Consider the following 25,432-nt stretch of genomic DNA (forward strand, 5'->3'; position numbering starts at 1 on the left):
GAGCTAGTAAATAAAAAAATATATAATTATCTATAATTTAAACTATTGCAAAATTTTGAATGATTTTGAAAAAGGACTTTACATTTTTTTATCACCCACTTCTGTGAGTAGTTTTCTTTTGTGATGACGATATTTATTTTAAGAAATTAATACTTGAGACTTCCCTGGTAGCTCAGTGATTAAGAATCCGTCTGCCAATGCAGGGGACACACGTTCGAGCCCTGGAAGATCCCACATGACGCAGAGCAACTAAGCCCGTGCGCCAAAACTACTGAGCCCGAGGGCCACAACTACTGATCCCGCGCACCTAGAGCCTGTGCTCTGTAACAAGAGAAGCCACCGAAATGAGAAGCCTGTGCACTGCAATGAAGAGTTGCGCCCGCTCGCCGCAACTAGAGAAAGCCCGCGCGCAGCAACGAAGACCCAATGCAGCCATAAATAAACAAACAAACAAATAAATAAATAAATTTATATAAAAAAAGAAATTAATACTTAAAAATCTTGATCAGGAAATCAACTATAGTTGAATTAAAAAACAAATAAAAAATTTTGATCAGGAGGTGTTTAGTCATTTTTCAAGTACAAAAGCTAATACAAAATTTATGTTCACAGAAGCAAGCTCAAGTTTCGTATAAAAATTTAAATCTTTTATTTGGAAGTTTTATGTAAAACCAGTATTCAAAAACTTCCATATTGTTGTATATCTTATTTTCCTTATAATTATACAGTAAAAAGAAAGTGCATTGAATTTTTTTCCATCAGGTCCTACCTAGATGCCTCCAAATCCCCTTCAGTTTACTCTGGTGTGCCACTCAAATATTAGCATTTTCTATGTGTGCCACGATGTGAGGAAGGTTAGAAACACTGCATCAAGTCACTTCTTCCAGGGAGCCTTCCAGAAGCACCTCTAAACTGTAATCAATCATTAACCAGGGGTAACTCCCAAACGTGAGTTGGTCAGTTGAGGAAACGGTTGGTGCTTCCATGAGGGACCAGATGCCACTTCTACATCAGAATCTTGCTGCTGCAGCTTTCTTTGCTGTTGCCAGAGAGCAAGGGCAGCTCTCTGCCACTTGTGGGCACTTGCTACTCAAAGTCAGGCATGGGTGCATCCGACTGGTGCAACCGGGTCACATGCCTAGGGGGCTAGGACATGTTCTTAGCTCACAGAGGGTGGTGGTTTTTCTCCCTACCCGACTTCTAAAGTGGAGAGTTCTCCAAACACTGAAGGAGGGTCAAATGCTGGGTGGCCACAGTGACTGTTAAGTGTCCACTCTCTAGTTCCCATCCAGGATGGCCTCAGGGCTTCACCCAGTCTGAGATACCAGAGAAGGAGGTACGGGATCAAGCTGATGACACATGTTGGGATAAGAATAGGGAATCCGGAGAGATGCTCTTGTCCATTTGGATGTGTTATCACCAGTTAAGGATGATGTCAGAAATCAAGGATGGGGAAAGGCAGGGAAGAATATTCATGTGGAATATTTCAAGGGGGTAACAGTTCCCTCTTTTCTAAAAGGCATCCAGGGAAAATAGATAGCTAGTGGGAAGCAGCCGTATAGCACAGGGAGATCAGCTCAGTGCTTTGTGACCACCTAAATGGGTGCAATAGGGAGGGTGGGAGGGAGACAAAAGAGGGAGGAGATATGGGGATATATGTATATGTATAGCTGATTCACTTTGTTATAAAGCAGAAACTAACACACCATTGTAAAGCAATTATACTGCAATAAAGATGCTAATAAAGATGTTAAAAAAAAAAAAAAGGCATCCAGGGCATAAGACTGCAGTGTGTTTCTGGGAGAAAACTAGGTCAAAGGGCCAGGTAAACTCCTCCATGGCCTCTGGGTGGGTGACTTAGTTGGATGTCAAGGTCCTAGACATCTGCCTTCATGACTGACATGGACCTCTGACTACTGGTATAGCCATGGCAATCACCTTGCTCACAGATCCAGAACAACCTCAAAGAGATTAAATGCTCTTCCCCATAGGCAGCATTCCCTTCCGTTCTGCCTCATCCTAATAACTCATGCTCTGGTAGTGAGTCTGGGGTGTGGGAGAGGAGGTAAGATATAGATTTATCTTTGTTTTAATGCCAATGCTTTCTGCCAGGAAGCCTAATCTCTTTGAGGTGCTGCATAGTTTCTGTTAGGCTGGGTTTGAAACCAGGCACCTGAGGGCTGGGAGGAGTAGCAGTCAGTGAGTGAGCAGACAACCCCTGAGTCCCATCAGGGTGAGGGGACCTGCCTCTTCACCATGTGCTGCAGGGCCCTTGTCACCTCCTTGTTCCGAAGGGTGTAGATGATGGGGTTGAGCATGGGTGTGATGACCGTGTAGAAGAGGCTGAGGACGCGGTCTGTGGTAACAGAGGAGCCTGCCTGGGGCCAGATGTAGGTGATGCTGGCCGTTCCAAAGAAGGGGAAGACCACGAGCAGGTGGGAGGAACAGGTGGAGAAGACCTTGCAGCGGCTCTGGGTGGAGGCCATTGCCAGGATGGCACCCAAGATGCGGGCGTAAGAAGTGACAATCAGAGAGAAGGGGACGACAATGAAGACCACGGTGGCTGTCATCACAGAGATCACGCTCCTGTGCTTCCCAGCACTTGCCAACCTCAGTACTGGCAGGATGTCGCAGAGGAAGTGTGGGATGATTGGGCGGCTGGGGAAAGGCAGGGTGAAGATGAGGAAGGAATGGGTGGTGGCCGTGATGATGCCCATGAGCCAGGAGATGCCCATCATGGCCATGCAGGCCCGCCAGCTCATGAGGGTGGAGGAGTGCAGGGACCAGCAGATGGCAGCCTAGCGGTCATAGACCATTCCTGTGAGCAGGCAGCACTCTGAGATGCCCGGGACAATGAAGACATACCTCTGGGCTGCACGGCCCTGGAAGAAGATGGTGCAGGGGTGCAGGGAGGCCAGGTCAGTCAGGGTCCTGGGCACGATGTCAGTGGTGTAGAGGAGCTCCACCATGGAGAGGTGGCGCAGGAAGAAGTACATGGGCAAGTGAAGGGTAGGGCTGGCCCATGTGAGAAGGATGATCAGAGAGTTACCCAGCAAGGTGGCCAGGTAGACCAGAAGCACCCTCAGAAGAGGGGGCCCTTAGGTCGGAGAACCCCAGAAGAGGAATTCAGGCAGAGTCTGATTTACTTTAGCCATCCCTTCAGGCTAGAGCCTATGGTATAGCCAAGAAAGAGACGTTTATATAGAAACAATCAGCAGTTCCTGTAATTTCATAAAGCACCTTTCATACAGTCCCTCTCAAATCAACTGAGGGAGTTAGGGTCTCCACTTTATGGATGAGGCCGTGGGTCTTAGAAGGGTTAAATAATTTGCTGGAGGTATGTGGAGGGAGTGGCAGGCATGGACTTGAATCTAGGTCTCCTGAGTCCAGATTCCATGTATTTCTCACTGTTCCCTGTGCTCTGGGTCTTGCGTGCAGGCCTGACTCCGAGGTGTACTCTGGGTCTTTCGACAGAGTAGGGATGGAGTAGCTGCTATGTCCTAAGCCTCTTTGTATTCCTTGGACCAAAACCCCAGCCTGAAAGAAACTATGCAGCCCCCCACAGTGGACTGAGTCAGGGACTGTCCCAAGCCTGTATCTAATGATCACCATGGGGGGCTGTGGATTTAGAATGTCGTGCAATGATGTGAACTGCGTGTGTGATAATGCCCAATTGTATCCCGCTTTGGGGTTCTGCAGAATCTTTTTCATAGATTGTCAGTTTCTGGCACCTGCCTTGTGAGGGGAGTGGGGCAGGGACTGGCCGTGTTGTACTTCACTCTCGTCTTATCTGGGCCCTGTGATCAGCGATACCAGCTGTCCACACTCTGTTCTCCCAGGCCTCCATGCATTTCCATAGAGAGGGCCTCCTGCCGGGAATGTTTCTATGCATTCTATTAAAATCCCACTCATCCTTCAAGCTCAACTCAAGTTCTCCCTCCCCTATGGTAGCATCTCTGCTCCTCATGGTCAGAAATAATTACCCATGGAATTTCAGGGTTAAAAGTAACCTTAAGGGTCATATATTTGAGCATGATAATGCTCGGATGTTATCTACAACATCTTAGAAAGGTGCCGTGTGGTGTCTGTTTGAGCATCTGCAGTCATGGGGGACTCACCATCTATTGAGGTAGCCTTGTCTAGCGTTGGCCTGCTCTGCCTGTAGGAGAAGTCTTCATTATATTGGTCTTGGCTAAATTCTTTGTATTTTATAGAACGTCAAAGCTCTCTTGTACCAGACAGCCTTCAAGTATTTGAGGAAAGCACCTTTGCTGGTACTCTCATGAGACATTACTTTTTAGAGAAGAGTCTCCAGCACTTTTTAGAGAAGAGTCTCCACTGTAAGGTTTTTTTAAAAAAATACATTTATTTATTTTTGGCTGCGTTGGGTCTTCATTGCTGCGCACGGGCTTTCTCTAGTTGCGGCGAGCGGGAGCTCCTCTTCGTTGCGGTGCGCAGGCTTCTCATTGTCATGGCTTCTCTTGCTGTGGAGCTCAGGCTCTAGGCGCAAGGGCTTCAGTAGTTGTGGCACGTGGGCTCAGTAGTTGCGGCTTGCAGACTCTAGAGCTCAGGCTCAGTAGTTGTGGCATACGGGCTTAGTTGCTCCGCGGCATGTGGGATCTTCCCGGGCCAGGGCTCGAACCCGTGTCCTTTGCATTGGCAGGCAAGTTCTTAACCACTGCGCCACCAGGGAAGCCCTCCACTGTAAGGTTTTGCAGGGCAAGTTGGGGAGGTAGTGAGGGGCTGTCTGTTTTCACAGCTGCTAATGTTTCCCAAGTGCCAGGTCCCTGCCAGGCACTATGCTAGACGGCTTAATATTCATGAAACCTTTGGATCTTCACAATCACACTATGACATAGGAACCTTATTTTCTCCATTTTACAGATGAGCACATGGAAGCCCAGACAGTAACTTTCTCAAAGTCACATACCCAGTAACTGAGAAAGTCTGTGTTCAAATCCAGTCCTGTCTAACTCCAGCTCCTGTGCTCTGGATCACTAAGTTATCAACTGTCTTAGAGGCTAACTGAATCACCAGAACAACTAGCATGGTACCCTGTACATGCCAAGTGTTCAGCTAAACACTTATTAAATGAATGAATGAATCCACTTATAAAGACAGGGGAACTGATGAACAAAAAGATTAAGTTATTTGCTTAAAGTCATGTACTATTTGGACAAAGACAGGAAACTGGCCTTGAGTCTTTTAGAAGTCTGGGTTCCCAAGATTTGCAGAGCTTGTATCACCCCCATTTACCCCATACATGGAGATTAGCCAGCCATCTTCATCTTTAAGCAAAAGCGTCTCAAACTTCTGCCCATTGCTCAGACACTTAATCTCCTCCCCACCCTCACTTTGCTCACTCACCATATTTTTGGCCTTAAGTCATTTACTCTCTAGCTGACACTTAGAGCTTGCTGTGTGCTGGGCGTTGTGCAGTATCTTAGTTGACTTTATAATATCTCTCGTGATAGTTGTTATTCCATCTAACATGTGCATATCCTTTAAGAGTAATTCAGAATAATGAAAATTTCTTCAACAAATATTGCTCACATATTATAGCATAAACAATTCAGAGTCATCCATTTGGCAGGATTTCTTTTTTTTTTTTTTTTTTTTTAATTTTATTTATTTATTTATTTATGGCTGTGTTGGGTCTTCGTTTCTGTGCGAGGGCTTCCTCTAGTTGTGGCAAGCGGGGGCCACTCTTCATCGCGGTGCGTGGGCCTCTCACTATCGCGGCCTCTCTTGTAGCGGAGCACAGGCTCCAGACGCGCAGGCTCAGTAATTGTGGCTCACGGGCTTAGTTGCTCCGCGGCATGTGGGATCTTCCCAGACCAGGGCTCGAACCCGTGTCCCCTGCATTGGCAGGCAGACTCTCAACCACTGCGCCACCAGGGAAGCCCTGGCAGGATTTCTGAGACTTCCAATTTTATGAAGTTTTTCTACTTTCATCAGAAGGAAAAAGCCAAACAAATTACATAATGCAAAAGTAATCTTTGGGACCGGATCACCTGACTCAAGAGAAATTTCCCAAATACACAGACCAAAGCATATAATCAGTGTCTACACCCTTTCCTAGATAGCACTATGCATACAGTCATTTGGTGTTAATTTTTGAATTTTTAAAAATAATGCTTAGGTAAGACTCAAAAAATAATATTTTCTCAATTTCTATATACAGTTGTCACTAGGGAAAAGCAGATGTCAAGTGTTTGTTAATAATTATTGATTGATCTGGCAACATTGACCAATCTGGTAATAAGTAATAATAACCCAGAATAGGATTTTGTATACTTACAAATTTTTACCAAATTATATGTGTTTTCAATATACACAATACAATCAGTCCAAGTTACTAACTGCTGAATAAATGCCTTGTAAGGAAGGAAATGACATATAACTATATTCACATCCTACCAGTTAGTTAAGTTCAGAGGCAGTTTATTTCACTGTATAGAGTATAGGACTTGTCCATGAAAAGCTCCCTAGCAGTGCCATCTGGTGGACAGAATTTACAGTGCTTGTATCTGAACATAGTCAAGTCTGAATATTTTTACACTTTAAAAAAAAAATCTGGCGCTTCGTGACATTTTAGCTCTCAAGATAATGTGACATATGCAATTTTATTAAAAGTATTACATTTATTAAAATTATTTAAAAGTTACCCAAAGAAACAGGATCACTCCCTCCCTTGCTTCTTCACTGTTTTATGGGTATAGCAAAGAAAGAGTGTGTCACATATGACTCGTTTTTATCACCTAACTTTATTATTCTCAATAGCATTTATAACTCCCTGGAATCCCTCCCGCAATAACTTATATGCTGCTTAAGAGCGTATCATGGTCATCAGTGATTTCCAAAATATTCAATCCAAGAAGTCCACAGACTTTATCTACATCTTTCAAGAAGCGAGCACCAAATAAATATTTTCAAATAAATAAATAAATAATTCTGTTCAATTTTAAGTGCTACTACATTTGAAAGACCCAGGTAAAATAATAGAGCAAGAACATAAGGGTGGACAGGATTGCTATGTTTGGTCTTGACAGATAAGGTTTGACTGAAGTTGTTAGGGAAGCTGAATATTATACAAGAAACCCAAAGTTATTATCATTACACATGTAAAAGGACAAGAGGTTTGATTTATTCTTTTTTTTTTAATTAATTAATTAATTTATTTATTTTTGGCTGTGTTGGGTCTTCATTTCTGTGTGAGGGCTTTCTCTAGTTGTGGCGAGCGGGGGCCACTCTTCATTGCGGTGCACGGGCCTCTCACTGTCGCGGAGCACAGGCTCCAGATGCGCAGGCTCAGTAGTTGTGGCTCAGGGGCCTAGTTGCTCCATGGCATGTGGGATCTTCCCAGACCAGGGCTCGAACCCATGTCCCCTGCATTGGCAGGCAGATTCTCAAGCACTGCGCCACCAGGGAAGCCCTGATTTATTCTTAAAGAAGAAAAAGGTAGCTTTTAAAACAATGGGAGGAACTAACAGGAAAGCACCTTTCCTCTTTGTATGAAGAAACTCTTTCTAAGAAGCAGAACCATGTGAAAATGAAATAGACTGCCTTCAAAAATATGAAATTCTCATTTGATTAAACTTATTCAAGTGTATCCTAATTGGTTATTCATTTAGGAAGCATATAGAATGAATTCATTTTGAACTGTCTGTTAAATTAAATTATTTAAAGCACTTCTCTGACGTAAAAAAAACACAAAACATTATGCATTTGAAAGTGTTAAATAAACACTAAAAGAGGGTACCTAAAATTTAAATATCCATTGTATCACTCCTTCCTGATCCCACCCTCTATCTTTAGGTAGAATATGGTTTCCAATCTTTGGGGGGATTATTTATATGCATTAATGCTATAAGATAGACAACTATAATTAAATATATCATTAATTAATTTCTGTCCCACAATCATCTGATAACCTATCATCAAAACTGAAATTCTCTTTTTTCACTAAAAATAACAAGAATATTTTTCTACTTTAAGGAAAAGCTTTAAAATTTAAACATTACCTCTTTTTTTAAAAAATAATAAGTCTTCCACCTCTAAATGATATGAGGTTCTGGGAAATGTAAAAGAAACCCTTGAATTATAGCTTAATTATTTAGTGTCTGGAATTAGCCTCAATTGGAAGGTATAAAATGTTTTATTTTTGATGAACAGCTAACATAGTGCCTTGTCTTCCTTTTCAATTATTCTGAAAATATAAGTAGAAAGACCCTACGCATTGTTTTATGTAGATTACAGATTCATCATTTTTACCATTTCACTCTCTTCTTTCATATTTACCAATTTTAATCATCATAGAGAATTCCTCCCCATAATTATCTTCCCAGAGTTATTTTGAACTCTTGGTGGGTGACAGGGAGAAAACTCTTTAAAGATGGCTGAGTATAATAGATGTCTTTGAGAAGATTTGGACAAGGATTTTTTTGGTAGCCATTCCTCAAATCCTGTGCATACGTAATTGTTATTACAGGTTGCTTGTGATATGATTTTGATATTTAGTTGATATCAAATCCTAAATCATGAGTAGTGAAATTAATTTATTATTCTCTTGTGTGGCAGCTCTGGTTAAAAGGACTAGCTGAGAATATTGCTAGAGCATCATATGACAATAGTTTCTAATGTGGTTCAAAGCAACTGCTCAATCTAATCAATCAAACAATAGCCCTGAGATAATATATATAAAATCTATAATCTGTATATGTGACCTTGAAGGGAATACAAATAATGAGTATATTAACTGAGTGAAGTAAAGATTGTAATGTGTTTATCTGATTGACTAATGGAAATACCTTCATTCATTCTCCCAATAATAGCATCTCAGGAGAAATGGTTTAATTGCATCTTACTATTCAAACTGATTTTTAAAATACATATGTAAATATATATATTTAAAATGCCAAGAAATTGGGTAAAATGTTACTTTACATGTGAGTGTTAGAAGAGAAACAGTGATTCAAATTTGTCCATATATAAAGAAAACAGTTTTAGAAAAAGAGTTTTTATTTTTCCCCAATTTATTCTAGATTATACTTATTAAACCTGATGAATAATATAAGATGGCTATTTCCACTGGAGGAAAAATAACTGTAAATAAATTTTAAACTAACTTCCAGACGTTAAGAAATGTAAAATGAATTTAAACAGGAAGCTACAAATCACTCTTTCAAATAGATTTCTTTAAAAGAAGATGTGGTCAAGGGCAGATATAATTCTCTGTGGAAGGAGTCAGAAAATAATAGTGTTTGAATATGTACTAAAATTACTTTTAACATGTGGACTCTTTGGAAACTACTCCAATAATGCTGACATTCACCCAAGAGATTCTTGTGAGTATGTGTGTGTGTGTGTCTGTGTGTGTATGACAAGTATGAAAACTTAAGTAAACACTTGTCTCTGACTCTATATTTTTAAACATGTAATGTACTACTTAAAGCTATTTCAAGCTTATCTTGCCCTGTAATCACCTATTCAGAGATTTCTTAAAGTTCTTTCTCATTTTGTTCTTTGACTAAATTTACTTTTTAATAGGGCCCAATGAGACAGATTAAAATTGTGAGTTATTTTCCATGGGCTTTAAGATAATTCATAGCAGGATGCAAAAGTCTCATTCCCCCAGTGGGAATCATCTGGTTGCCCTGGTATAACCTATAGCTAATTATGGTAAAACAGATCAAATTGTTAGAGGAAGTTTGAGAAATTAGCTACCCTACACCCCAACTGTACTTTGAGACCTGTGGAGTCCCATTTTCTCATTAACCTCAAAGGCATGATTCCAACTCTCTTAGGTATCTCTCTAACTGGCACACTTAACTGTGAAAATGCAGTGTTATTTTAGACATCCACTGGGAATCACACTATTTGGAAATCATCAGAGTCGACTGGCCCCAAACATGCTACCCTGGGGGTGACTTCATCTTTAACTAAAAATATTTGTATAAATATTCTCTAAGGACCAAGGTGATTAATGGCAACAACAGAAGAGTGCTATGTGAGTTTTTGATTGGTCTCCAGGGTTTGCTGCATTAGAGATGTAAATTTCTTTTAACTATGAACTCCAGAAGGCACATTAGACACTTTAAATGAAAAGGATATCTTAGAGGGATTCTGTCCTCTTGCATAATTAAGATGATATTCTCCTCAAAACAAAAAGTTAATCAGAAAATTTCCTTACCAAATATACAAATCCTTAGGATTAGGGGGAATAAAACCTACTTATTAAGAAATATTTTTCTCTTACCTAATCTAGGTTTGGGTAAGGTATTGTGCAAAAAAAATATGGAATTTGGAATAAAGAGAGCTGGATTCTGGTGGTGAATTGGTACCAGTAAGAAACGTGCACATGGACTAGACAGTCTATGTTTTAAGGATTTCTCATTTAAAATTCTCAAGAATTTTATATATCACAGACTATTTTAAAGACGAAGTTTAAAAGTCCATGCAAACTAATGCATACTCCATTTCCTGTTCTATTCCCCTGACTTGAATCATACTTAACACAAATGACCAGATCCCTATCATGTTTTGCAGAAAATAAAACAAACATCTAAAACAAGAGATTTGTCATTACTCACTCTGGTTTCACAATTCTGCTTGTCATGCACAAGATGTCATAGTTAAATGAGTCTTCAGAAATTGCCATGTTTTTCTTCTTCACACTATTTCTTGGTTCAGTCCACAATAGGGAAATAGTAATAAAAATTATCATATAAAAAGCATAACGGCCAGTGTCCTTGTCCCCACAGTGAGCCACAGCCACCTACCACCTCTGCAGGAGACCCTCCAACACAAGGAGGTACTATAAAGGCCTCTGTGACAGTAGTTGAACAATAAGGAAGATGAATTTATAAGCCACAGCATTCTCTGATGGGGAGTAGCCACCAAGTTAGGTCTTAATTTTTGAAGATTGGATGCCTCAATAATATCTGGAGCAGAAGCAAGAAGAACTACAATCCTGCAGCCTGTGGAACAAAAACCACATTCACAGAAAAAGAGACAAGATGAAAAGGCAGAGGGCTATGTACCAGATGAAGGAACAAGATAAACCCCCAGAAAAACAACTAAATGAAGTGGAGATAGGCAACCTTCCAGAAAAATAATTCAGAATAATGACAGTGAAGATGATCCAGGACCTTGGAAAAAGAATGGAGGCAAATATCAAGAAGATGCAAGAATGTTTAACGAAGACCTAGAAGAATTAAAGAACAAACAAACAGAGATGAACAATACAATAACTGAAATGAAAACTACACTAGAAGGAATCAATAGCAGAATAACTGAGGCAGAAGAATGGGTAAATGCCCTGGAAGACAGAATGGTGGAATTCACTGCTGCAGAACAGACTAAAGAAAAAAGAATGAAAAGAAATGAAGACAGCCTAAGAGACCTCTGGGACAACATTAAACACAACAACATTCGCATTATAGGGGTCCCAGAAGGAGAAGAGAGAGAGAAAGGACCCGAGAAAATATTTGAAGAGATTATAGTCGAAAACTTCCCTAACATGGGAAAGGAAATAGCCACACAAGTCCAGGAAGCACAGAAGAGTCCCAGGCAGGATAAACCCAAGGAGAAACACGCTGAGACACAGAGTAATCAAATTGGCAAAAATTAAAGACAAGGAAAAATTATTGAAAGCAGCAAGGGAAAAATGACAAATAACATACAAGGGAACTCCCAAAAGGTTAACAGCTGATTTCTCAGCAGAAACTCTACAAGCCAGAAAGGAGTGGCACCATATATTTAAATTGATGAAAGGGAAGAACCTACAACCAAGATTACTCTAGCCGGCAAGGATCTCATTCACATTTGATGGATAAATCAAAAGCTTTACAGACAAGAAAAAGCTAAGAGAATTCAGCACCACCAAACCAGCTCTAAAACAAATGCTAAAGGAACTTCTCTAAGTGGGAAACACAAGAGAAGAAAAGGACCTACAAAAACAAACCCAAAACAATTAAGAAAATGGTCATAGAAACATACATACCAATAAATACCTTAAACATGAATGGATTAAATCCTCCAGCCAAAAGACACAGGCTTGCTGAATGGATACAAAAACAAGACCCATATATATGCTGTCTACAAGAGACCCACTTCAGACCTAGGGACACATACAGACTGAAAGTGAGGGGATGGAAAAAGATATTCCATGTAAATGGAAATCAAAAGAAAGCAGGAGTAGCAATACTCATATCAGACAAAATAGACTTTAAAGTAAAGAATGTTACAAGAGACAAGGAAGTACACTACATCATGATCAAGGGATCAATCCAAGAAGAAGATATAACAATTATAAATATATATGCACCCAACATAGGAGCACCTCAATACATAAGACAACTTCTAACAGCTATAAAAGAGGAAATTGACAGTAACACAATAATAATGGGGGACTTTAACACCTCACTTACACCAATGGACAGATCATCCAAAATGAAAATAAATAAGGAAACAGAAGCTTTAAATGACACAGTAGACCAGATAGATTTGATTGATATTTATAGGACATTCCATCCAAAAACAGCAGATTACACTTTCTTCTCAAGTGCGCACGGAACATTCTCCAGGATAGATCACATCTTGGGTCACAAATCAAGCCTCAGTAAATTTAAGAAAATTGAAATCATATCAAGCCTCTTTTCTGACCACAACACTATGAGATTAGAAATGAGTAACAGGGAAAAAACCGTAAAAAACACAAACACATGGAGGCTAAACAATACGTTACTAAATAACCAAGAGGTCACTGAAGAAATCAAAGAAGAAATCAAAAAATACCTAGAGACAAATGACAATGAAAACACGACGATCCAAAACCTATGGGATGCAGCAAAAGCAGTTCTAAGAGGGAAGTTTATAGCTATACAAGCCTACCTAAAGAAACAAGAAAAATCTCAAGTAAACAATCTAACCTTACACCTAAAGGAACTAGAGAAAGAAGAACAAACAAAACCCAAAGTTAGCAGAAGAAAATAAATTATAAAGATCAGAGCGGAAATAAATGAAATAGAAACAAAGAAAACAATAGCAAAGATCAATAAAACTAAAAGCTGGTTCTTTGAGAAGGTAAACAAAATTGATAAGCCATTAGCCAGACTCATCAAGAAAAAGAGGGAGAGGACTGAAATCAATAAAATTAGGAATGAAAAAGGAGAAGTTACAACAGACACCGCAGAAATACAAAGCATCCTAAGAGACTACTATAAGCAACTCTATGCCAATAAAATGGACAACCTGGAAGAAATGGACAAATTCTTAGAAAGGTATAACCTTCCAAGACTGAACCAGGAAGAAACAGAAAGTATGAACAGACCAATCACAAGTAATGAAATTGAAACTGTGATTAAAAACCTTCCAACAAACAAAAGCCCAGGACCAGATGGCTTCACAGGCGAATTCTATCAAATATTTAGAGAAGAGCTAACACCTATCTTTCTCAAACTCTTCCAAAATATAGCAGAGGGAGGAACACTCCCAAACTCATTCTATGAGGCCACCATCACCCTGATACCAAAACCAGACAAAGATGCCACAAAAAAAGAAAACTACAGGCCAATATCACTGATGAACATAGATGCAAAAATCCTCAACAACATACTAGCAAACGGAATCCAATGGCACATTATAAGTATCATACACCATGGTCAAGTGGGGTTTATCCCAGGGATGCAAGGATTCTTCAATATAAGCAAATCAATCCATGTGATACGCCATGTTAACAAACTGACGGAGAAAAACCATATGATCATCTCAACAGATGCAGAAAAAGCTTTTGACAAAATTCAACACCCAATTATGATAAAACTCCTCCAGAAAGTAGGCATAGAGGGAACTTACCTCAACATAATAAAGGCCATATATGACAAACCCACAGCCAACATCCTTCTCAATGGTGAAAAACTGAAACCATTTCCTCTAAGATCAGGAACAAGACAAGGTTGTCCACTCTCACCACTATTATTCAACATAGTTTTGGAAGTTTTAGCCACAGCATTCAGAGAAGAAAAATAAGTAAAAGGAATCCAAATTGGAAAAGAAGAAGTGAAGCTGTCACGGTTTGCAGATGACATGATACTATACATAGAGAATCCTAAAAATGCTACCAGAAAACCACTAGAGCTAATCAATGAATTTGGTAAAGTAGCAGGATACAAAATTAATGCACAGAAATCTCTTGCATTCCTATACACTAATGATGAAAAATCTGAAACAGAAATTAAGGAAACACTCCCATTTATCATTGCAACAAAAAGAATAAAATACCTAGGAATAAACCTACCTAAGGAGACAAAAGACCTGTATGCAGAAAACTATAAGACACTGATGAAAGAAATTAAAGATGATACAAACAGATGGAGAGATACACCATGTTCTTGGATTGGAAGAATCAACATTGTGAAAATGACTATACTACCGAAGCAATCTATAGATTCAATGCAATTCCTAGCAAATTACCAATGGCATTTTTCACAGAACTAGAACAAAAATATTTCACAATTTGTATGGAAGCACAAAAGATCCTGAATAGCCAAAGCACTCTTGATAAAGAAAAATGGACTAGACTATAGTAGTCAGACTATACTACAAAGCTACAGTAATTAAGACAGTATGGTACTGGCACAAAAAAGAAATATGGATCAATGGAACAGGATAGAAAGCCCAGAGGTAAACCCATGCATATATGGTCTCCTTATGTTTGAAAAAGGAGGCAAGAGTATACAATGGAGAAAAGATAGCCTCTTCAGTAAGTGGTTCTGGGAAAACTGGACAGCTACATGTAAAAGAATGAAATTAGAACACTTCCTAAACCATACACACACAAAAAAACTGAAAATGGATTAAAGACCTTTAGCCAGACACTATAAAACTCTTAGAGGAAAACATAGGCAGAACACTCTATGACATAAATCACAGCAGGATCCTTTTTGACCCACCTCCTAGAGGAATGGAAATAAAAACAAAAATAAACAAATGAGACCTAATGAAACTTAAAAGCTTTTGCACAGCAAAGGAAATCATAAACAAGACGAAAAGACAACCCTCAGAATGGGAGAAAATATTTGCAAATGAAGCAACTGACAAAGGATTAATCTCCAAAATTTACAAGCAGCTCATGCAACTCAATATCAAAAAATCAAACAACCCAATCCAAAAATGGGCAGAAGACCTAAATAGACATTTCTCCAATGATACACTAATCATTAGAGAAATGCAAATCAAAACTACAATGAGATATCATCTCACACCGGTCAGAATGGTCATCATCAAAATATCTACAAACAATAAATGGTGGAGAGGGTGTGGAGAAAAGGGAACCCTCTTGCACTGTTGGTGGGAATGTAAATTGATACAGTCACTATGGAGAACAGCATGGAGGTTCCTTAAAAAACTAAAAATAGAACTACCGTATGACCCAGCAATCCCACTACTGGGCAGATACCTGAGAAAACCATAATTCAAAAAGAGTCACGTACCACAATGTTCACTGCAGCACTATTTACAATAGCCAGGATATGGAAGCAACCTAAATGTCCCTTGACAGATGAATGGATAAAGAAGATGTGGCACATATATATAATGGAATATTACTCAGCCATGAAAAGAAATGGAATTGAGTTATTTGTAGTCAGGTGGATGGACCTAGGGTCTCTCATACAGAGTGAAGTAAGTGAGAAAGAGAAAAACAAATACCATATGCTAACACATATGTATGGAATCTAAAAAAAAAAAACTGGTTCTGCCGAACCTAGGGGCAGGGCATAATAAAGACACAGATGTAGAGAATGGACTTGAGGACACAGGGAGGGGGAAGGGTAAGCTGGGATGAAGTGAGAGGGTGGCACTGACATATATACATTACCAAATGTCCAATAGATAGCTAGTGGGAAGCAGCCGCATAGCACAGGGAGATCAGCTCGGTGCTTTGTGACCACCTAGGGGGGTCGGATAGGGAGGGTGGGAGGGAGATGCAAGAGGAAGGGTATATGGGGATATATGTATACATATAGCTGATTCACTTTGTTATACAGCAGAAACTAACACAACACTGTAAAGCAATTATACTCCAATAAAGATGTTAAAAAATAAATTAAAAAAAAATAAACGTATGATAGAATTCACCAGCTTAAAAAAAAAAAAGAAAGAAAGAAAGTAGCCAGAGTTTTGGGAGCAATGACTGTGGAGTAGCAGAGATCTAAATAGGACAAATTTCTGAGAAAGAAATACATAGGTGTATGAAGTCTGGAGTCTATTTTAGTGACAACTAACATGCTGATATTTCCCACCACGGTGACCATGTAGATAAGCAAGAAGAATAAAAATAAGAGAATCCATACTTCTGGAGATGTTCTGAACCCCAGCAGAATAAACTCGGTCACTTCTGAGTAAGTCCTACTCAGCTCATTCTTCATAGCTGAGACTTATCTGAGAAAATGAGTGGATCATCACGAACCCTACAGAAAGCCTTGTCAACTTTTGGTTCTTCTTTTATTGAAGTATAGTTGATGTACAATATTATATGTTACAGGTGTACAATATAGTGATTCACAATTTTTAAGGTTATAGTCCTTTTATAGTTATTGTAAAACATTGGCTATATTCCCTATGTTGTACAGTATATCCTTGTAACTTATTTTATACATAATAATTTGTATCTCTTACTCTCCTATTCCTATTTTTCTCCTTCCCCCTTCCCTCTCCCCAATGGCTACCACTAGTTTTTTCTCTATGTATGTGAGTCTGCTTCTTTTTCGTCTGCTTCTTTTTCGTTATAGTCACTGGTTTGTTGTATATTTTTAGATTCCACATATAAGTGATATGATGCAGTATTTGTCTTTCTCTGTCTGATTTATTTCACTTAGCATAATACCCTCCAAGGCCATCCACGTTGCTGCAAATGAGAGAAAAAAATGCTAATAGAAGATGAGGTTGTCTTGGCACTACATCTGACAGAATAACTTTACTTTTGGAAGTATCAGTACCCAAATATATTATATATAATTTTTCCTAATATACTCAATGTCAATGATATGAGAAATGTGGATGGACAAAGGACATCTGGGACAGTGATGTTATGAGTCATTTTACGCCATTTGTTTAGAGCCTTGGAATCAGATGGACTGAGTCCAAATTTCACCTCTTTCAGTCTAAAAGAGTCTAAGATCGTTACTCACATTTTCAATGCCTTGAAGTCCTCTTTTGTGAAATGGGAGGTACTAATAATACCTAACTATAGGATTGTTGTGAGAATAATATGAAACTGAGTATGAAAAGCAATTTTTGCAGTTACTAGAACACCTTAAATGCATAATAAATGTTAGTCAAATAAATCAACAGGCAAACAAGCACCTAAAAAAATTACTTTTGTTTTAGGAATGAGTATCAGCTGAAAACTTAGGTCAATTCCTTTTCCCACCATAAGATGCAGTTAACTTGGTGGTCTTAAAACATTCTGCTATATAAAAGACATTAGGAAACATGCGATTACTGCTTCATGAGGTGGAATGAAGCACCAGTCTTAAAGAAGGTCATCTGAAATGATAGATCAACTCTTACCTCCTACACTAAGCAGACACTCTTCAATCTCTACTGCCTACTCCATTTACTACTTAACTCTGATTGCTAGTAGCTCTGCTCCCTTTTTGGCAGCCAAACTCCAGCACATCTTTTTCCTTTTATTGTCAAGCATTAACATCTCAGATATATGAATTATTCTGTATATATAGAAGCAAACTTTATGGTTGAAGTACAAGATTAACTTTCCTAAGAACTGTTTTTGTCTTTGTATACATTGTTAAACAGAAGACATTAACACAAATATAGAGAGCAAACAAAATCCGTGTTGCACAGGTTTTGCTTTTTGCTTTTTAAAATAACTATCAATGCTTAATATCAAATACTAAAGATGTATGTGGATAAAACATCAATAATTTTCAATATATCTGAAAAATTTAATCCAAGTGGAAAAGAAGAAATTCTGTGTTATAAATTTGTGCCCATTACTATCTTTAATTTCTGAAATATCAAAAAAAATCTTCCCATCAAGGAAATTAATATCATATTTGAAGTCACATTTTAATTTGGACATTTTTATAAAATCAAAATTACAATAGAGTCAGAAAAAGTGAAACTAATTTAGCTTCTGTTACTATTTTTTATGAAGTCAAAAATGTCTTATTAGTTAAAACTGTGGCGTTTAATTCACATAAATCTAAGTTTTAATCCATGTCCTGCCACTCACTGGATAAGCAGTCTTGGACAAATTGTTCATATTCCATGAAACTCTGTTTTCTCATCAGCAAAATATGTCTTAGAACATCTATCCTATAAGATGGTATTGAAAGGATTAAATTAAGTGATGTATATAAATTAAATAAAATATGTAGGATCTGGGAAATATAAAGTGCTCATTAAGAGTGGATATATGATTGGGCGATTGGGATTGACATGTATACACTGATGTGTATAAAATTGATGACTAGTAAGAACCTGCAGTATAAAAACAAACAAAACAACTAATACTAAACTTTCATTGGGTTATTTGTATGGAAATATGTTAATATAAATGTTTCAGACATTACATGAAATTTCTAAAAATCTTAAAAAAAAAAAGAGTGGATATATGAGAGACTGAACAGAAAAAAAATTTTTTTTCTAAATTAAGAAAACTATCTTCAGAAAAAGTTGAGATTTTTAAAAATCAAGTACCTTACTTGAGATCCAGGAGATACCAAAAGAAGCTTCATTGAAGAATTTTAATAGCTCATTATTCCTTTAAAGGAAGCTTTGAAGAAAGTGCAGTTAATTGCAACATGTTCAACAGTATAGATTAGATTTATTCAACTATCTGAGTGCACTCAGTAAGTAGACCTATTTATTTCTAAGTCTCATGTACTACATTTTTACTTACTAGAACCAAAAGAGAATCCTAGCTCGACTCTTCAGTTTGACATCGAGAAATATCCTACTCTTTATATTATGCAAAGACCGAACTAAAAATCCCTCCTACGTATTACCTGCCATAATAAGTTCTAAATCCTTTGATCTATCCATGTAGTTATTCTTACAAACAAGAAAGTAAATTAGAAATATATATATATATGTATATATATACACACACACACATATATAAATGTGTGGTCTTTCTGAAAAGCAAAACGGGCCCTGGAGGTCAACTAGGTCAGTGTTTGCCAAACTTCCCCATTCCTCAGAATCAGCTGGGGAGGTTTTGTTTTGTTTCACTTTTAATACTGATTCCTGGATCACACCTCATTCTTAATTAGTCTCAATATTGAAAAGTCTATTGAGACGAGTGCAGGGATCATTCATTTATTTTTGAAGACTCTCAACTGACTCTAATGAAGTCAGTCCCTACTTAGAAGTTTGAGGACCAGTGAATTTGGTCTTCTTCTGGCAGAATAGCAATATTCTCACTCAAAGCCAATCAAAGTTATTATTAATTATAAATATTCTTCTGGAAGGATATTTTTCACCCTTCATTGCATTGTTTTACAAATATCACTTGCAGAAATTTCTGTCTCTGTTCAACACAAACATGTAATAAATATAACTCATTTCTTATTTTTCTGATGCCAGTGGATACCAAAACTAGATCACTAAATGCTGCTTATATAACCAAGTTCACCCCCAATTCCCAGGCATTCCTTTAGTTTCTTTACATTTATACATAATTAAAATCACTGCTTTTCTACTACTCAGGCAGATTGGAAAAGAAGCTCAATTTGATTTGCAAAATAAAGGAGTTGACTTCTGATTCTGGCCAAGAAAAAGTAAAAGGAACCAGATTTACTCCACTTTCTAAATCAATAACAACAGAGAGTCTCTTTCTCTCACTCTCGCTCTGACTCTCTCTCTCCTCCCTCTCTCCTTCTACCCTCTGATACATATGCCACATAGACACACATATACATACCAATATATATATATTTTTCAAGACATTGGAGAGTAGGCAGTAAAGGACAGTGATTCCTGAAATGTCTTTAAATGTGGCAAGCCCAATAATTGTCCAAGTTTATTTCACTGAGTAATTCAAAAAATTAAAATTATAGTTAAAAACTGTCCCACAAAGAAAAACTCCAGTTCACTGCTGAATTCTACCAAATACATAAGTAAGACCTTAATAACAATTCTACATAAACTTTTCCATGGAATTTAAATGAGGGAATACCTCCTAATTTATTCTATGAAGCCAGTAAAAAGTTGGCATTAAACCAGACAGAAACAGAACAAAAGAAGAAAACTACAGGTCAATATCTGCTGTGAATATTAATGCAAAATTTCTAAACAAAAATTTAGTAAATTCAATCCAACAAAGGATCAAAGGGATAATACACTATGACCAAGTAGATGTTATCCCAGGAATGCAAAGCTGGTTTAATGTTCAAAAATAATGTAATTTACTATGTTAACAATGTAGAAAGGAGAATATGTACACACGAAACCAGACATTTATTCCTGATAATTCTCAGCAACTTTCCTCAGCCTGATAAAAGGCATCTGTGAAAAATCTAGGGGTAACATCACCCTTAATGATGAAAGTCTGAAAGAGTTTACCTGAAGCTCAGGAACGAGACAAAGAGTTAGAAAATTGTAAATATAACTGATATTAGTTTAGCAGAAGCCAGGAGAGTATTCAGCATTATGAACAATTTTGTTGAAAGAAGACTGTACTTTTTCAAATATCACATCATCTAATGACTTTCAATTTAATGTCTGGTGTCATCTAGTCCCCTCTGGTAACTGTGGGGAATACAAACTGTAGTTCAGACAGCATTTAGTGATAGTATGTCAAACCAAAGTTTTCCCACAACAATTTGCAAAAATAATCAGTAAATGGTTTAGAAAACTTTAGAATGATTTGTGTTAAAAACTTCATCACTAGTAAGAAGTTTAGTAAGTATACAAAAGGGACTATTTTTATTATTGATTTATTTATTGATATACAAACACTTATATAAATGATTACTGAACAAGCTGTTAAATATTTTGATTATCACTCATTTTGGTAACCACTAAAGTAACTGAATCATAAGTCAAAACTCTTCCTATAATAAAAACCCCTTGTCAGATGGCAACTCCCATTAGTTCTCGAAAACCTTGAAACAGGGAATAATTTCAGTGTTATACAATCTCCTCTTCAGAATTAAAAAAAGAGGAAAAATCCACCATCTTTTAATGATGTTAAGACAAGCTTGAGTCCAAAATGTGCCATGATTAGTATGAGGAAACCAAATAATGCTGTGTCTTGATGATTAACATATACACAATAATTCTAAATAAAATTCAGTAAAACCCCGTGAAAAGGTATTTTAAGATAAGACAAATTCAGATATAACATAATTGGCAAATATTTTCCATTTTCTGTTCATCCCTTTTTTGAAACAAGGGATGCGATCTTATAGGACTTATTTTTGGTGAGGGAAAGAACTGAAGGAGGGGAGGAAAAACAGGACTGACAATGCCAGAGACAACTTTATCTTGGGAGACAGGGAGGTGTTGGGGGCTTTGCACATTGCTAGCTATTTCCAGCCAACCTCTCCCCCTCAGGACTATATGATGGGGATGGAAACCAAGTAACTAGGAAATAAGTGGAATTCTTAACCGTTCTGGAAGTTCCATTCTATCACAGTACCTAGAATCTTTGCCTTAGATTTAGTCAGAGTTGCCAATAGCCACCAGATGGCGGCAAACTGCAGTTGCATCAAGTGTTTGCTTCTGGAGCAAGAACCCTCCAGGAATCCTGAGCGGTTCTGCACATCCTTGGCTGGATCATACCATTCTATTTATTTTTTAATCAGTTTCCTCATATTTTATAATTCTTTTTCTTACTAATGTTAACTGTTTAAAGGAATCGAAGTTTTCAGTCAAAGTGAGACTCTAAGCCCTTAGAAAGAGTCACTGAAAATAGGATGTAGTCTTTGTTAAGGACACATTCACTTGCTACTGCAGGAAACAAAAATAAACAAATACGATCCATTTAAAGTGCAACAGAAAAGATGACACAGCATAGAGAAATATATGATTCTCATAAGTGTTACTTGACTTTTAAAAATTAAAATATTTCTATATATGGGCATATAAAGTATATAAGTTAAATATCTATAAAATTATAATGACCTCTATTTCTCATCTGTTAAATGATACAATAATATTTTCTGGAAAAAAATCTGTTACATTCCAAATCATTTGTTTACATATAAGAACAACTGACATATGTGTAATTTTACAAGGCTCGGAGAACAATACTATTTCTAAAAGTAAAAGATGAGTTTTAATAATTTGTTGAATCTTAAAAGTCGAAAGGTAAAAATGTGATACATTTGCTAACTATAGACACAAGTGATGTAATATAGGCTTATACTTCTCAAAGATGGAAACAGCAGAAGTATTATTTCCTCTAAAACAACGTACAAAAAAGGAGCATACATAGAATAAGAAAATATAAAAAATGACAAAAGTGAAGTAAAATAGATTTAACAATGAATGTAAATGAGATATACTACCTTTATTTTAAGAGAATTACATCTGTGACAAAGAAAAGGAAATCTGATTTATAAAAATCTCAGCTATAAGAGATTTCATAGAAAAACTGAAGTTCAAAGCATAATATATAATATATTGTGGATGATATACTACACTGTGGGTAAATATAATAGACTTCTCTTGAGTTTTCTAAATTATGTTTGGTGGTTGAAGAAAAATTATAATACAGTCTTCTGTAGTTCTAAATGTATAATATATAGATCAAATATTTAAGAAAATTCAATTTTAAATAAGAGAGGGTAAACAAACATAAACAGAGAGTAAATTCCTCTATATAAACATAAGTGATGCACATAATTTAAGCTTATATTTCTCAAAGATGAAAGTGAATGGGTAATTATTTATTTAAAAGCAAAATACAAAAAAAAAGGAACATAGAACAAAGATATTAAAATGGCAAAAGTAAAGAACAATCTTTAGGGTCAATGTAAATGAGATAAATCCCTCCCGTTTCAAAATATGGTGCCTACTATATATGTGGGAGTGAGGGGAAAAGCTGAAGTTTTAAAAAGTCACAGCTATAAAATGCTACATAAAAAAGTTAAAAATCAAAGTTTTAATAAGATACACCATATAAAAAATTTTAAGTCAGCACCATAGTGATGTGAGACGTTCTTTGTTTCTCCCCTTCAACCTACAACCAGTAAAACATCCATAATTCAACAAAGGTACCTCTGCCCAGCACACCAGGACACCAGAGAATGCCACACATCTGCACATCTAAAGCGGGGGTGGGCGGGTGGGCTGGAAACACGGAGGAGGCAGAGCCAGGGGATAAGCAGAGTTGGCACATGTGGTCCCAGACCCCCAGCTGAGCTTGTAGTCCCAGAGAAGCCGGTGGCTGCAGGGAAGGTGGCACACATGACTCAGGCCTGCAGGATGCAATAGCGACCAGAGCCACAAGAAATCAGGCAACAGCAGAGCCTGCCACCCCATTTCTTTAGAGGCACCCGTGACTCTGGCCCCTTGCCCACAGCAGCGGCACCTGTGAACTCAGCAACTCCAGATGCAGAAGAGGAACCCGTGACCACAGCTTCCCCGAAACTTTTGCCTTCCCCCTGGGGTGGTGGAGCCTGCATCCCAGGAGACCCCGAAGGTAGCAGAGATGCCAGCCATCCCAGAACCCCAGGTGGTGACATTCGCCACAGCAGCAGCAAGGCACCAGTGACCCTGGATGCACAAGCAACAACAATGAGGGTACCAGGCAAGTACCTCTGGCAGAGGTAGTGGAGGGTGGAAAGTGTCAAATCTCTAATATAACCAGAGGCAGCTCAGGTAAGAGGAACCAAAAACTGGTGCTATAGTACCACCTACTGAAAACAAGAGAAAGACCACTAATTACTAACCTGTTGAATCATTGTAATCAAGTTTTTTTTTTTTGAAGCAGCTTTTCCTAAAGAAGAAAGGTGTTCACTACTTCAAATGTACCAGCAGAGAAACAACTCATTAAACACCATGAAAAACCACAGTAACACAGTAGCAGGAAATTAAAATGACAATTCTCCAGAAATGAAACTCAAACCACTTCATTTGTTACATAAACACATTTCTGGTTTCAACAGAAACATTTTTCTTTTAAAAGACAGAAATGTAACTAAAACCATCTAAAAGAAAAGAGTTTGGAGAATCTGAGACAGTCTCATGACTGGATATGATTCCTTGTACTCCTTACAGTAGAGTAAACCTTCTACCAACTATGAAATCAAATAATTCATGAATAAACAAAAGTATGAAAAGAAGCAAATATTTGTTTACCAGGAAGTAATTTTGCAACGTGGATTGCATTTCCTCACTGTTTAGATCATGAGTTAAATCTGTTAAAATGAACAAGTACTAGGGAAAAAATGTAGCTTCTCTCTCTCTCTTTAGTTCTCTGTACTTTTTTATTGATTAGACCAACAAGTATACCCGTGATGGGTCCTGAGAGAAATTCTCTCCTGGGGAGGAAAACCGGAGTAGTGGCCATTCCCTCTGCAAGGGACCTAAATGTCTCTCTGACCAGTAATGTGTTTTCTATCATAATGCAAAAAGAAAAATAAGAGAAGAAATTATTAATTAGTAAACTCACCCGACCTTTGGAAAACTAGAAGGGCTCCTGGTCCGGCACCTGGCTCAGCTCTTCCGACGCTGCCTGGAGCGAGGAGGAGCTGGCCCCCGGCATCCGAGAAGGTGGGCCTCGTGCTGGAGCGCGGCGGCCTGATGCTCGATGTGAAGCGGCAGCTGCGGCAGCACCCGCCGGATATCCGCGGCCTCCAGGGCGGGAACTGGAGGCTGCGGGACGAAAACCGGCGGCTGCGCGAGCCTGCCGCTTCCTGGATGACGACCGGCAGAAGGGGCGCAGGCCCGCGCCCTGTGGCAGTCATTGGGGCGCCACGCAGCCGGCGCCGTGTGGCACGAGGTGGCCTGCGAGCCGCGGCAGCTGCGCGAACTCGAGGCGCACCTGGAGGCCCTGCTGCGCGGGAACCTGGAGCTGCTGTTGCTGGACCGGGAGCGCGGGGCGCGGGCGGCGGCGGCGGCGGCTCCAGCAGCTCCATCGATGGCCAGGCCGGCTTGAGCGGGCCAATGGCGGGCGGCGCGGCGGGAGACATGGGCGACTGCAACAGCCCAGACGCCCACCAGCACTTCCTGGCCCCGCTGCTGCACCCTGGACCGCACAGGGCCCGCAAACAAGGCCGTCGCCACTCGCATGTCCCTGGACGACCTGTTGGCGCCATCTCACCACCGAAGCATCCCCAACGGCCTGCACGGTAAGGAAGGCACCGGCCGGGCAGCGCGGGTCTCGGGCGCGCAACCCCTTCCCCCACGGGTGGCCGCCACTCTAGAGCCCTCCTCCAGCTGGCGTCCGGCTCTG

The 25,432-nt window shown here is 38.8% G+C and overlaps 1 protein-coding gene across 1 annotated transcript; it reads right to left on the reverse strand.

Moving 5' to 3' along the window:
- Window positions 1-2,228: 2,228 nt before the first annotated feature.
- LOC103013065 (olfactory receptor 10P1) lies at window positions 2,229-24,742 on the reverse strand. The gene is given in 3 exon segments (XM_057557535.1): window positions 2,229-3,097; window positions 23,254-23,422; window positions 24,689-24,742. Coding segments are annotated over 3 exon segments (1,092 nt in total).
- Between the last annotated feature and the right edge of the window lie 690 nt (window positions 24,743-25,432).

Source organism: Balaenoptera acutorostrata, chromosome 11 (genome assembly GCF_949987535.1).
Source record: "Balaenoptera acutorostrata chromosome 11, mBalAcu1.1, whole genome shotgun sequence".
Lineage (NCBI taxonomy): Eukaryota > Metazoa > Chordata > Mammalia > Artiodactyla > Balaenopteridae > Balaenoptera > Balaenoptera acutorostrata.